Here is a 14,877-nt window from a genome sequence, read left to right as displayed (position 1 = left end):
GTTGTTTAGCGCGTATACACTGAGATACTTTCGCCTTGTCTCCAGACACTCAGTATTTTACATTGGTTAATGTTTAGCTCCACATGCCATTTCATGCAGCAGATAGCGATGCTACTTAAATTGGCCTAAAAGTTAGCATGTCATCATTATTACCAATGTCACGATAAAGAACACAGTCAACAGCATAAAGAAGTGCAAGAAGAAACACAACTCGGTAGATCGTTAGTGTATACTGGAAACAAATGCGGCCCTAAAACGGAACATCGCGGCCCTCCTGACGCTGCTCCTGTAAATAGAATTATAACCGTTAATACGGACGTACTGGAAGCGCTTAAGGTGGAAATGCTCGAGCTAGTTGAATAAGGCGGGATCAAGATTCAGCGCAGAAGTTTGATCGTTAATTGCTTATGTCGAACATTATCAAAAAGCTCTACAGAAATCCAGGAATATGCAGTCCCTCCGGAAATTTCTGTCAAGCGTTTCACGCAGAGACTTCCTCACACCAGGCTTCGAAAAGAGACGCATTTGCATGTGCAGTGCGCGCTTGCGCACTCCCAATCGCTTTCTGAGGTGACTTCACGGTCCTGTCGGCCGTGATTCATGCATTTCGTCTTGCCTCACTGGTTGTTCCAGGACACCACCCTAAAAAATTACGATAGGCAGCTCACGCCCCAAAGGAAAGGTTGGTACAGAAAAGAATAGACCTAATCAACATACGCTAGAAACTAAGTCATGCAACGAGCTATAAAAAAGAGAAGAATAGACAGAATCCTAATAAACAGTTTTTTTTTTTTTTTTTTTTTTAGGGCAAGTCTGTAAGCCTATGCCGTATGTAGGACATGTTCACGTATCAATGCTAAGTTAGCTCTTCCACAGAAACAGATTTGAGGCTGAAAACTCGAGCGTGTTAAAGAAACATCAAAATCTTATCATTTGCTAAAGGTAGATTCCTGTATCCGTTCTTAGAGCTACTTTTTCGCTTTTCTTTGTCGGTGGCAAGCAAATAAGTCGAACATTTATCCATTCACTTTAAGCTGAGTCTTCACAGAATCTTTCATGTCCAGCTGCCGAAACGAATGTTACGGTTTTAGTAAATCAGGCAACGTAAACGCACACAGGCTTTAAAGGGACAGCTTTAAGGATCTCGTTTATCGGAGAACTCGGCGCCGTCTCGTCCGCGGGCGCCCTGCCGTACTCGCAATGACGTCTGTATATTAATGAGTGCGCATGTAATTAGAAAGGATCACAGGCCGCTATCCCGTCATGCCCTTAAGGCGTAGCTTAACTGTCAACCTAATTTTCTTTTGCACCGCTAGAAAAGTTTCACATTGTGTATAAGGTAAACATGCTTCCTGTGTACGCGCGTTTATTTAAATGTAGCTTGAACTCTCCGCCAATCTTGTGTTTTCATCATAATAAAATGAAAAAAAAAATCACCAAAATATTGTGATATTCAGTATTGATTTCATGTAGAGCATTTGAAAAGGGATCCACCAAATATTAACGATCTGACACTTCTCGATTTGCGACAGAGCGCTCGGGGCGAAGTTTAAGTAAGTTATACGATGCAACTGGTCATTGGACTTAAATAAACGCTCCCCGCATAAGTTTACCAAGCTGCATGGTTTCAAGGTCGTCACGAGAAAGCTTCGTGGCGAATAGTTAATGATTTCGGCTACTAGTTTGAGGCATAGTTTAGCCTCGCTTTCTCTTCTACGTCCCTTGAAATCCATTTTCCATGTAGGAGAGAATTGTGCCTACTGGTCCGCCGGTTTTTGAGGGCTTGTGCTCAAAGTGAACGATGAAACATTGACGAGCAAAGAAGAGGGCGCGAAGAATCTGCATTAGTCGAGTGAAATCGGCTGAATTAAGTCGAATCTCGGATGGTTCTGCTGCAGTCACTGTTTCAAAACAGCCGGCTTGGTCTTGAAACTCAGTTTACAACAGCCTCATCGCATGCTGCTCTTTTCGTGATTTTTTGTTTTGTGTTGCTTCACTGCGAAACCTAATCTCGATATGGATCCTTTTATTTTCGTGCAGTACGTCATGCGAGACCGGCTCTACCCTATGACGATGCGAACACCATACATCACTGAAGCGGACCAGTTTGCTGCCTTTACGGCCCTGCGATTGACAACGCTGAAGGTGCCGTTTCATTACACCGCATTTCCCGAGATTTCTTTCTCTGAGAAACGCGCGCAAGGAAGCTTGTTGCTCGCATTTATATGCTGCCGCTGGCCATCGGGGGAAGCGTGGAAGGAAGCAACCATGGGTGATGGGCTCAGAAGAGTGATAGCCTTGATGGATATGGGTGCATTGGCCATGCTGATGCCCGTTGGTTTACTGTGGCAGTGCGCTCAGACATTGAGATGTAGAGTGCAAGGTGGGCGTTGGAGCACTCTAGGTTATGTGGTCCTTTTCTTCATAGTCTACACCAGGAGTGGCTGAATAGGCGTATGCAATGGACCATTAAAAAGTAGTCAGAAACCGCTGTAAGAAGAGCCCTTGACACTTTTACTTTGTCCAGCAAAGCTGGTGGCCTCACGGAACGCCACTCATGAAGCGACTTTCATCTTTCCTCTTCATTGTACCGCCCCATATGTGAAGCATGCGCCTGGAAGTTTGGCTCGAATGACGTGCCGCAGTTAGATGTTCATCCGTAAGGGCGGCTCTCGGTTTTGACTTCACCGCTGTTATTGTTGAGAATAGTGCCTCACAGCAGTAGGTGAATGATAAAGTAGCTGTCTTGCAAAAAGGCAGCAGAGCAGGCAACAAGACAGACGAAGCACGCACATACACAAGGACCAGGCTTTTGTGTGTGCATCTGTCTTGTTGCCTGCTCTGCTGCGCTTTTGCAAGATGTTCGACCAACTAGCTCAACGTTCCACTATATAAAGTAGCCGCCTTTAACGCAGAAGTATAGGGACGGAGGGGGGGACGGGGCAGGGGAGGGAGGCAGTACAGATGCCAGGGAGTCGCTAATCGCATTGTACCCGCGAAGATACGGGGAGCAGCAGTTTGGACGCCACTGGTCTAAACAGCAGAACTAAAGAAGACCAGCTTTTGCATGAGCTACTTTCTGTCGACAGTGCCGTGCCCAACGAAAAAAGATGATAGCGTAGAGCAAGGCAAGGACGAGGGGCGATCATCATAGTCGAACATCTTTGGTACTCCCACCGCAGGCAGCCTACGTAATAGATGTCGAGTACAAAATGCTGGTACACAGGTGAAAAATGGTGCAGCCGCCTTCTGACGCGCGATGCTGCTGCGGCCTCCATGTATTATGCCGACAGCTGTTGGTACAGTTATTGCACATTCCTTTATTCACATTCGATAACGCGTGAAGGATGCGAGAAGGGGACGCGGTTATGTTTAATGCAAAGTAATTAAGTTGATTTAAGTTGATTAAGTTGATTTACTAGCTGGCGTATTCAAGGCGGTCTCAGCTGCAGGCAGTGATCTCGAGTCAAACAGTAATTCTGCTGGTTTAACTTTTAAAACAATTTAAATTGGACTGATTTAAACTGATCACTGTAACCAGGCGCAGATGCAACTACACGGCAGTATAGGAGACGCCAAGGGCTGGGTCTTTTAGCAAGCTTGCAAGAATAACCAGCTGTTTTTTTTTCATATATTTTATCTCTGCATACTGACTTTTTTTTCCTTCACCGATTGTTCGCAGTCAAGTTGTGGGACAACGGACGTGCTGGTCTCCATCGTTGTCGGCTTCCTGACCGGGCTACGGGTAAGCGCATGCACCGCACCGAGACACGCTGTACCGGTTGCGGAATCGCTTTCCTTCCGACATTCCGGCTACGCATTCCTGTGCTTCTATAGCTTCGCACGCGCAAGAAGACTAGAGCGGTAGCGCATGTGGCCAGTAATGCACCATTGTTTCTGATCGGCATAGATGAAGTTCAACGAGCTACTTTCAAACAGGTGTTGTTTTTTTTTCTTGTTTTTTTTTTCGAAACTGTTTCTGGGAATTGTTACTGTATCCGCGTATTTGCGCGAACCACGATCTGCGCCGCACAAAAGCGCCCTGACACGGACTTGTTTGTTCTAACAAAAATGAGGGCAGGAGTAGCAACTTTGTTGCGGTGGCATTGTTTCGCGGTTAGATTGGTTTAGTTTGGCTTGGTCTTGGAGTTTAACGTCCCAAATGACTCACGCTATAGAGACGCCGTAGTGGGGGGAGAGGAAATTTCGACCACCCGGAGTTCTTTTTTTTAACTCACACTGGCATCTCACAGCGCGCGGTCGCCTTGCTTTTCGCCTGCATCGAAAAGCGGCCTCAGTGACCTGGTTTCGATCCCCCATCCTGGATACGGCAGTCGAGCGCTCTAACCACTGCGCCACCTCGGCATGGTTTGATGGGTAGAAAGAAAACGTACGTAATGTGAGTTGCCGATCACGCCAGTTCAATCCGCGACGCGTCTTTTATCGGCCCGGCGTGTTTACTCTGTGAATAGCGAGTTCTGAAACTTTTTTGTATTCATTGTTTTGGTGCAGATATACAGCGTAGCCTGCGTGATATCATTTTACAAGAAAGCCAAAAACGGCGGCCTGAGCGCCTTTCGCAAAGGTAAGAAAGAGTTCGAAGCGCATCCTTTGTGACGATTCCTCGCGTTTTGCTGCGTAGAACGGCGCGGGACCGTTTGGCGCCACAGTGACCGCTAATTGCTATCAATGGATAGGTTATGGCTATCTGATCACCGTGGTGAACAACCTTAACGGATTCAATGGGTTCTTTCCCGTGAGCTTTTGAGCCATATGGCAGTTTTCAGTGGAAAGATGCCGTATAGCTCAACACAGTCTAGTATGGGCAGAATTATTGAGCACACCTGGATGACATTGTGGATGGACAGTAGATCAGTTTACCTCAGAGGAAGTCTCTCTTGCAGCTGTTGTTGCGAAATGACTAAACAGCGAGAAAAAATAGCTATTGTGTACGGCTGCTTTGCTCAGTCAGGCGCCCTACCGTAACCCCGCATTCGGGCGTACAAAGATGAAATATTTAACTATGAACTGGCTTTTTTGGATCTCTACGTTTTTTGGTTTTTGGAGGATGTTTTCTTTCCCTTTTGCTAATTCTCGCTACGAAATCATTCTGCCTTCTCGAGGCTAGAGCGGTCGCATCCCTAGGGCTTTTCACTCGCTAGAATGGTTCTAAACTCTTCGGCAGCTGTCGTCGGCCAAAATTGCAGGCAACTATAGGATGACCAGGGTGGTCACCAGTTTCGAAGAAATCTGGGTATTTAAATGGCCAGAGCCCTCACTTCCATAGCATTACATGCGTTATTATGGGCAAATCGATGTTAATTTCGCGTCATACTTAACAATTCTAAAAAAAAAAAATCACATCGTCATCCTGAAAATGGTGGCAATCAGAGGATATAGCAAAGCGTTTACAGCAACACTCATTGCATGTTTTTTTACATGCTCGAATTTGCTTACATTGTTCTTACACTCGAAATGCATCAAGGCTGCAAAAATTGAAGCAAATGAAAACGGCAGATCGCTGGTTTATTGTACTACCACTGCCGAGTGACCTAAAAGCTTCATCTGTGCCGCCCCTTCAATGCCTTGCTACTGATAATTCGGTCTCCATCTCTATCTATTGATATTGAAGTGATAGCGTTAAGGCTCCGTTCACCGAAAAACCTGCCGTTATCCCGTCAGCGCTCGGCGTCGTGTCGCGAAAATCGTGACTGGTCGGCAGGGTCATGACGTCACAGCCACATGACCTCGCGTGGGAATTTTACACAGCCCACAGTGCTCACGTGAAACGAGACGTCACGCGTGGGACGAAGGTGGTTAAAACATATGTAATGCGAATTAAAAGTTGCCGCATGTCTCATTGACTAGGAAATTCAATTTAATAGAAGGAAAATGCCAATCATTTCCTGGCAAGGTTTGAACCCACGACTCGTTGGTTTCGAGCCACACACACTACCCAGTTGGTTACGCAAGTCCGGCTGGCACAGCTTGGCAACAAGAGGGATTGATATGTATGTCGTATGGTTTTTCACGTACAGTGATATCGACCACTTAATGACAATGTGTGTGTATGTTCTTAAAGAAGAGCGCAGACCGCGATAGCGTTATACCCTTAAGGTGTTGCTTAGCGAAAGAGTTAAAGGGGCACTGTAAGTTGGTTCTTCGAGGGTAGTAAAAAAAAAAAAAAAAAACCCCAATGAAACTGCTAGATGCTGAATCGCGTGTCATTATCCAGCGAAACTTTTCGGTTTAGCATATGCATCGCAAGAGATACAAGCGATCTAAAGTGGCTTCTGGTCCGAGAAAGAAAAACAACATTACGCACTGGTACCGCACTCCGCCCACGAAAACGTCACCAGCCAGCTCGTCTTGCTTGTATAATTTTTTTTTTTTTTCGGAGCTGGCTCCCCCTTTGCAGTTAGACAGCAGGGAAAAGTTTGGAAAGGGAGATGCTCCGCGGTCTCCTGTTGGGCCAGGAGTGTGCCCCTCCTTTTTTTTTTTGTGGTTCTGGGGAATCAATTATAGCTATAAACTGCTTAACGTCACTTTTGCTAGGAAATGCAATGTTCAGGGAACTCCGACAAACGCCTGCCACCGCGAGTCCCCGCGCTGCGTGAAAGCGGTATTTAAACAAAAAGTCTTGTGAAAATTCATCTCGTTTTTGAGGACTTGTACGTGGCATGCGCGCTCAGTGGCATTCCCTGTATGTTAATACTCACTTTCTGGATCCCCTTTCAGGAACCTTTGAAGCGTCTCCCTAATATGTTGTTTTCGTGTGTCCTTTCGCTTTTCTAATATATTTTAGGTGTCCGGAATAAATGCGCGGTCTGTGTGCGTTTCTGGGCGTGAATGCAATGACGGTGGGATTAAGCCAGCTATGGAAGAACGTGCCATTGATTAAGTGAAAATGCTCGAAACCACTGCCGCTTATGGGCTTTGCTAACCGCACGGCTCACTAAATTTCTCCAGAACTGTCCAACAACGCGGACTACTTTTCCGAAAGGCTGGAACGTCTCAAGGATGTGGAAGACTACGTGCCTAAGCCCATGATAGCTCCCATGTGAGTGAGGTTCATCTTTGTCGTTTCTTTGTTTCCTCCTATTAATAAAGTTGTCTATGCATTTTTCGGCAGAAGGCACTGAATGCTTTCGCAGAATGACTGCCCGGAGCTTCAAGTAGTCTTGTACGCTTGCGCAGGAGTACAACACTACAGTGTCGATCACATTTGTCTAGAGCGCTTGAATGCTGCATTGCGGTCCAAATTAAATCGAATCGTGACGCAGCTGCTTCGATAGGAGCATTGTGCTTGTACCTGTGCAGTTAACAGGGTTTTGCGCCTGCGTTGCAGGGCGAATGTTATCAGTAAAATTCAGTACCTGGCCAATAATTTCCCTTAATATTGTTACGGACGACAAAGAAGAAGAAGCGGGCAGTGGCGCGGGCAGGAGCGCTCGCGCTAGGCCCACGAACATTCATTAAACGTCATCTACCATCGTCATCGGTCATGTTCTGTCTCCTGTCTTCATCGGCTTGCCGCTTCGTAACAATATCTTTCGCTCAGTGTCGCTTGAGCGCTGCAGACAAGTGTGATCGACTCTCCACGTGGCAGGAAGGGGACAATGAAGCAATCTCTAATTGCAATGTCTGTTGCTTTATTGGCGTCAACAGGAGTAATGTAGTGAAACTCCAGTGTGGTATCTCCGACTGCTAATTAAACAAACGACCAACGAGGCGATGTCACTGCATACTCGCGCTTGCTTTAGTTACGGATTTGCTGGCCTCTAAACGTTTGCAAGTTATTGTAAGACGCGAAGAAAGAAGCCGGAATAACAAAAAGGAGATAAACTTTGACCCAGCACATTTTTCAGGCGCTGGAATGCCAGTAGTTTTGCTTGGTTAACGCTGAAAGCGCCAATAACAGTGAATATTTGGACTCTCACCGATCCAATCTGAAAGCGCAGCTGCAACGAGAATTCCAAAAGCGGGTGAACGGCCTGTTTTTGGATAAGTTATGTCCCGAGCAAGTAGTGCAGAATCATTTCTCACAGGTAGATACTTCGAAAAAGTCACCGTTTGCTGTGTTTTTATCTGTTGCTATTAAATTATTGTATAGTCCCGACATACCAATAGGGGTGTAGACTAAGTATAGCGGCTGCATCTATAATGAACGCTTGCTTATTACAAACCAGGATGACGACGCCGTAAACGTATCGGAAGGCAGCGACAATGCATTTCAAGTGCAAGGTACGAGCGTGGCCGTAGCACTCTGTTTTGGCGCGTTAGGAGGTGCGCATAACTCGCCCCTGCTGTCGAAAAACTCGCACTTTAGCAAATTAGGAGGCGTCAATGCGTGTAGATGTGCCGGCTGAGCGAAGTGTCTCAAGTGGAAGAGCAGCGGGCGCTGTACGGTGCCGATGTCGATAGCCTGCTGTCGGGGACAAACCACTGGCAGCGATTCGAGAAGCTTGCATGTCTTGCTGGCTCCGTGCACTGGGAATATGACATTCCCGCTCTTGCGCATTCAGATCTCCACATTTCGTGCTGCTACTGTGCGCAGGCAGCGTTGATAATTCGTTCCGTGCTTATGCATGATGCGCAGTATTTTTCGTTGCAACCCGCGTAATCAGACTCGCGTAGATCTGTGGCAGAGTCGTTGATGCGGAACAGCTGTAATACCACGTGGGATGACTTCGTTGATACCTTGTAAATGACACGAAGAAAATAAAAATAAATAGAGGGCAATCCTTGAAGACACTTTCTAGAAAGTCGTCCGCGCACGAATTTACGCAGTGTCCAGAAATTTTTGACATTTTGTGAGATATAGTTCTTGAACGTAATTATTTGATTTAAGTTTAGCAGCACAATAATAAACAATATATCAGCAAATTTGTTTCTCGACAGTCTTCCGGTTCTTTTGCGATTAATTTTCGAAAACGTGCCCCATTAGTACTTTATAGCATTATCGAAGTATTTTTTTGTGAGCGCAGATAAGACAAACTGCACGAGCAATATTTTGCTACACATCGGAAGCTTAGACCACTCATATCAATATGTGCATAAAAGTACCTCGCAATATCCCACAATTTCTTCAAAATTATTTTTAAAAAACGTAGCCCGTTGGTAACTACTCGCTGCCGTGCAAGAAAACTTCAAAAGCAAATTTTACTACGCATCACAAGCTTAGCCTATTTTCATCAACATGCGCATAATAATATTTCATAGTATCCCACAGCTGCCTCACGATAAAAAAGTGTCCCAGAATCCTGTACCTGGCGGAAGATGGGGTCGCGCGCCATATACACGGTGCGGCGCTCCTTCTCCCCTGCATGCCTCTCCGCTGGTGACGGTGCCAGCGCATGATTGCGCACGGGCCGGCAAGCTGTCCCTCAAGTATAATAATTCAGTTGCTATTTGCCCCATAAGTAGGCCGAGTTGGCCCACAAATCACACGCAACTTCCAGCGCACTTTTTGCGAGGCATCTAGGATACATAGGACCTTTTCTCGTTAGGACGTCTACAGTACAGAGAGGTGTTCTAGCGAAGCTATTCGAATCCATTGCATGCGAAGTACGGGAGTTCTCGATCGCCAGGAATCTGGATGAGGAGGCTGACTTGCCGTGCTGAACGGTTTTGCTCCGATTGGTCAAGTCACACCCCTTAAGCGACTGTTGTCAGCAAGTGCCTTGGCGAGGAAAGCATAGCCACTCTGAGAGCTCGGAGTTCCGAGATGGGGCCTGCTTTATAACACACTTTTTTTAAATGAAACCCCTTTGTTGTGGGACATTGTATTTTTGGATCTAATCTGGGAACTCCGCTTACTACGAGGTTCGGTGGCACAGTTATCTTCAGTAGGGTGACCGGAACACAAATCACATGCAGTATTAACTTTATGAGAGTGACGTCATTTCTGCTAGAGGATTGCCTTTTGCTGTTGGTGACGCAGCGAATATACTAGCGCCGCATCCTATTAGATGGGATTGGCGAGCTGTACTCGGTATTCTTGATTCAGAGATACGGTATCGAAACATGGCATGCTAAAGCTACCTGAGTCGTGTCGCATCGCCCAGTCCTTGAGACAATACAGTAGCATTATGAACGTCTCTACACGAATAAATCACGTCGCGGTGATTAACCCTTTAACCCGTGCAGACCTATCGCGATGGCATACTGTGCGATCTTGGAGGAGACAATTTTCTTTAAATAATCGTAGAAGGAAACTACACTTTTTTGCCGAAACTTTGAACCAATTATTCGAAAACTATTCAAATACTTGGCTGCATATTCGATTCGTTCCGAATTATTCTTAACAACTAGTATTTTATTCGTTCAACGAATCCAGAAGCAAATATCTGTTTCGCTTTTCGAAAATGCCGAATATTCGCGCACTCCATAGAATAGCAGACATGGTGAATGCCTCCTATAGCCTCGTACACTACGTGAAATCACAGGAAAAACGTTCATATGCATCTAACAAAAAATTGGACTATCGATCGCCTGCCTGCAAGCATTTCTTCATGTAATGAAATTTCTGTTTTTCGTGCTTTACAGAGCGTTCTCATTCTCGCCATGCCGTATAGTTATCGTCGTACTATCTTGAAAAACGGGACTTAAAACACTGTTTGCTGAAGAAATTTTGCGTCTGTTTTTCCATGTTTGATCTAAAAGCAAATTCGTTTGTATAGCAACAGCAGACATCGTGGCTTGAAATATGGGCGAGTGTACTCTTTACGTAAGCGATCAGGTCGTATGAATTCGTTGCTTTGAACAGTGGTAACTTTACTTTGCGATGTTAGAATTCTGGTGACCCGGGTTCTGATTCAAAGATATCGCGCAGAACTCAGTTGTAAACTGCAGAAATACCGAAATTTTCTGAGTCTACCATGCTTTTCTGTCAACACTGCTCTCTTGGCAGCTATAAATCCTGTTTTGCCTATCGGCTGGGATGAATTTGCTAAATACACATCAATAGAGACATGCGTTGGATCGCTCAAGAAACTAGTTATGTTGCTTAGACAAGCCATAGACGATGTGTACAGTGCCATTGCGTATAAGACCCGTTAAAAACAATTGCTACTATGAGTCTAACATATGGTTCTTCTGATAGTTCTAATAATCGGTGGAAGAGAAGTTAGACCGTCCCATCAGATAATGCCTAAAAAGACACTCATCTAGATATGAGCACAATGATACTGGGGCGGTAAGTGAAATGCCTCTTATTACACTGCCTCTGTCATGGCCTGGAGAAGAGCTGCCCGATTTGTGAATAAGATGGCATATCAAGGTGCTTTTAAAATTTGATACAAGTGTCGGGGGCTGTTGTCATAGTTGCCGTCTCCTGTCGCCGCAGGCAAAACGGCCGCCACAAGTCCTCCTTCTACGTTAACAGCCGTCCCGCGGGCGGAGGCGGCTCGGAGCGAGGCGGCATCTTGGGAGCCGGCGTGGGAGGTGCTCGCCTGACGTGCGTCACGCCGACCGCGTCCACGGTGTGCGGCGGCGAGGAGAACCCCGAGGTGAAGATCCAGGCGGCCGACATGCCGCAAGAGATGCAACGCGCCGCCGTCGAGTCGGCCACTCAGGCAGTGAAGCTGTACTCGACCGAGAAGCACGTGGCCGAGAGTATCAAGCAGGACTTCGACCAGATGTTCCAGCCGACATGGCACTGCGTGGTGGGGCGCAACTGGGGAAGCTGCGTCACCCACTCCAAGCAGTGCTACGTGCGCATGGCCTACCGGGACATGACCATCCTCCTCTATCGCTCCATCTGAGTCCGGCAGGAGCCGAGGGGAACAGTTTTCAGGAAAGAACTCTGCGACCAACTCCGCCGCACAACGCTGGGTTGAAGGTGCGCGTGCTTGGACGATCCCAGTGAACAAGTCCGCCGGGCGCTGGGTACTGTACGCGCTACTACAACAGGTCCACAGAGCACCGATGGTGCTTTCGAAACGCAAATGCTAAAGCTGATTGCTTATCTCAACAATGCTGCACCTTGCTGTTTGTAGTGCTGTACCGCACCTGCATCTAGTAGTACAACCGACGCCGCGCTTGTGCAGAGTGCGCGAAGAGTGGGCTCTGAAGTGCGTTGGCGACACCAATTTCAGTTTGGCTGGCATTCTATGTTATGTCGAGTAAACGAGCCCCTAACTGTGCCACAGCGCGCACTCATTATAAAGAACTTCTTGCAGTACACAGCTGCCTTTAAAGGTCGCCATCGCACTTCGGAGCACGCAACGTGCTGTGCACAAGTGGGAAAGAGTCTCTATGGTGCTCTTCGACACCGTTCTCGACTCCAAACTGGGTCTTCTTGGGTTTTACGGCTGATGGTAAAGCTTCCCGAGGCTACTTGCTACAGCAATGCCTGCAAAAGCCCTGAACTAGGCCTGTGCTGACCAACGACGTAGTTAAGCTCGTCAGCACAGAGCTAGAAACAAGGTTAGCGAACTGAGCGTCGCTGTGAACCATTCCAAGCGTAGCAAGAAAGTCTACTGCATTCGTGTGCACGAGAATTTCATCACATGCGATGTGGTTGGAGGTCATCGCACGTGCATCTTAGTGGCCGTGTTGGATGGACTTCCTCGGTTGGAAATGATTTGCCGCAGCTATTGTATGGTGGGCACTTGTATCTCCCTGTAGTATATCTGACCCTGGGGCTTTCCAGCTGGAACTTGCCCTTTGGTCGCTTATGGAATAGACTCTGAGTGGCATTCACAGAATTTCGCCTGGTGTGGCTGAATAACTATAGGCTTTCATGCCCACTTATCCTGCTGTTAGTCACTTGTTTGTAAATGAAGTCTCGCTGCTTATGAAGTATGGTGAAATATTTATGGCTGCCATGCTTCCTCTGTGTGTATGGAGCGCCACTGCCTGAGTAGATGTCCTACAACGTCTTTGCATGAAAGGCTGCAGACATACTTGAGATGTTACAAGTACCAAGTGCAGAAGCATTTCTAAAGACTGTTGACTGCACAGTGAATATTTAGTGGTAAAGGCTTTGGATTTAGCGGTAGAAGACTTGAAATATCTTTTAATCTATTATAGCTCATTGACTGCCCAGCGTCGGTACAGTCTGACAGCTTGACTCTTCGGGGTAGATCTTTGGCCTAATTTAATTTTTGTGCACATGACCAAAGGGGGCAAAGCTCTCACTCCCGTTTTTAGTTCAATTGTCTACTATAAGGCATGAAACTAACCATTCTTTACATATGGGTTTTCGGTACTGCCATCAAGATTAAAAACATGAAACATTTGCATTATAAAATGATGTTGCGCTCTCTTCGAACTGTTTTGGAACATTGCTCAGGAGAGATTCAACTGCGCCCAAATGCATTTTTACAGTGCTGGAATAGGGCTCGATAGGCTTAATTTCGCTAACTACCAAAAGTGCAGGACTGCAGGTCATCGCAGAAGTGAACTTGAGTCGTGTATTTTGTCGGTTGTAGGTCTTTGTATTCTGTAAGCGGATTTTTTTCTCTCTTGTGTGGATGTGAGCCAGTCTGTCGTGTGTACAGTGACCATTCGGTTCATAAAGAGCTTAGCCGCTGCACTTAAGGTGGGTTGAGTGCTGTGCAGATGTGTGCAGTTGATGACCTGGTTACCTGTTGAAAAAGTTTATGCACAGTGCTATAAGTGCTTCTCATAGTCTGTACAACTTTCTTTCCTATTCAGGAAAAGGAACATGTGCAGGGCTGCAAACTTTGACTAGACATGCTGAGTCTGTTGTGTACTATGGTACAGTGGTGCGCATTTCGCATAGATATATACAGATGCACCGCAGCTGAAATGCGTCTTTATCTTCGTAGCATTACAGAGATGCCACTGCAAAATCAAAGGCGTTAAGCCTTTGGGAGGCACGCTCTGCATGCTTAGCACAACGTTTATTTTTGCAGCTAACAAGTACAGACTGACGTTTTACACTTGAGGTTATGACGTAGTAACTTATTTATTGCCTCTGATACACACGTCGGTCAGTACTTACAATACATTTGTGTTGAAGCCTAATATGCCTGCCGCGAAAGCATCACAGACAAGAAATTCCTGAAAAAGCGTTGGCTTTAGTATTCACGCAGAGCTTACAGAAGACTGAGAGGACATTTTTAATTTACATTGTTTTAATAAGTTGGAAGGAGACATGGGAACCATTAATGGCTTTCAGCTCAACTGTCAGTGCATTGTAGCCGTGTCCGTTAACGTTATCATAGTTTTGTAGAATAACCATGATCACTTCGAAAGTACACTATCCGGTGGAATTGTGTTGTGAGCAAGATTGCACGCGCGGCAGCCTAATATGAAAGCAGGGAGCTTCAGGTTTATATCACAAGTGAAAAGGATTTTCGCCAATATGTGTAACATCACTAGAAAATAGGTGTGCTCACAATAACTTTATGATATATAGAGAGTGGGGCAGGACATAAGAGGAATGAAACCATTGCGCGAGGCTACTGGTGTCTAATAATTTCGGTTTCGCGCAGGATGACACGCACCTTTCGCGGAAAGAGCGAGTCAGTGAGCATGTGAGGGTGTTTACTCGCAAGGAATTTGTGTACACAACAAAACTATTTATTTTAGACCGACTTCTGCTCTGTACAAGCGTCTTTTACAAAGTAACCAAATGTGTTGTCATTTCGAGATCTACAGTAATAAACTATTTTTTATTCCGTGTGTTGTTGCACCTCCTCCTCTCAGCCAGTGACAAATGTAGCATTTAATGTGCTCTTTCTCAAGTAACAAGAACATCTGTCCTAATCATGGTGGCAGTTATAGCTGCGTTCTCCGGGGGCTGTATGCTACTGGCTTGGTTGTCCTTTACCTGCCCCAAGTGCAAACAATTTTTTTTTTCTTTTCGCAGCGAACGTGAGCATTTCCCATGCTTGAAGTTTTGTT

The 14,877-nt window shown here is 46.1% G+C and overlaps 1 protein-coding gene across 2 annotated transcripts in view; it reads left to right on the top strand.

Moving 5' to 3' along the window:
* The window catches only part of LOC146203964 (uncharacterized), a 73,633-nt gene extending 58,984 nt beyond the window's left edge, over positions 1-14,649 (top strand). For both annotated transcript variants that reach the window (XM_084589013.1, XM_084589014.1), the window contains exons 5-9: positions 2,041-2,145; positions 3,683-3,745; positions 4,513-4,585; positions 6,970-7,060; positions 11,348-14,649. In XM_084589013.1, coding sequence (XP_084445139.1) covers positions 2,041-2,145; positions 3,683-3,745; positions 4,513-4,585; positions 6,970-7,060; positions 11,348-11,765 — 750 coding nt within the window. In that variant the 3' untranslated portion in view covers positions 11,766-14,649. The remainder of the gene's footprint in view (positions 1-2,040; positions 2,146-3,682; positions 3,746-4,512; positions 4,586-6,969; positions 7,061-11,347) is intronic.
* Positions 14,650-14,877: the final 228 nt, after the last annotated feature.

This window comes from Amblyomma maculatum, chromosome 1, assembly GCF_055883805.1.
Source record: "Amblyomma maculatum isolate TAMU_Amacu chromosome 1, ASM5588380v1, whole genome shotgun sequence".
In the NCBI taxonomy this organism is placed as follows: domain Eukaryota; kingdom Metazoa; phylum Arthropoda; class Arachnida; order Ixodida; family Ixodidae; genus Amblyomma; species Amblyomma maculatum.
The sequence above is the reverse complement of the archived record's forward strand: the minus strand, read 5'-3'. Positions and strand labels throughout refer to the sequence as shown.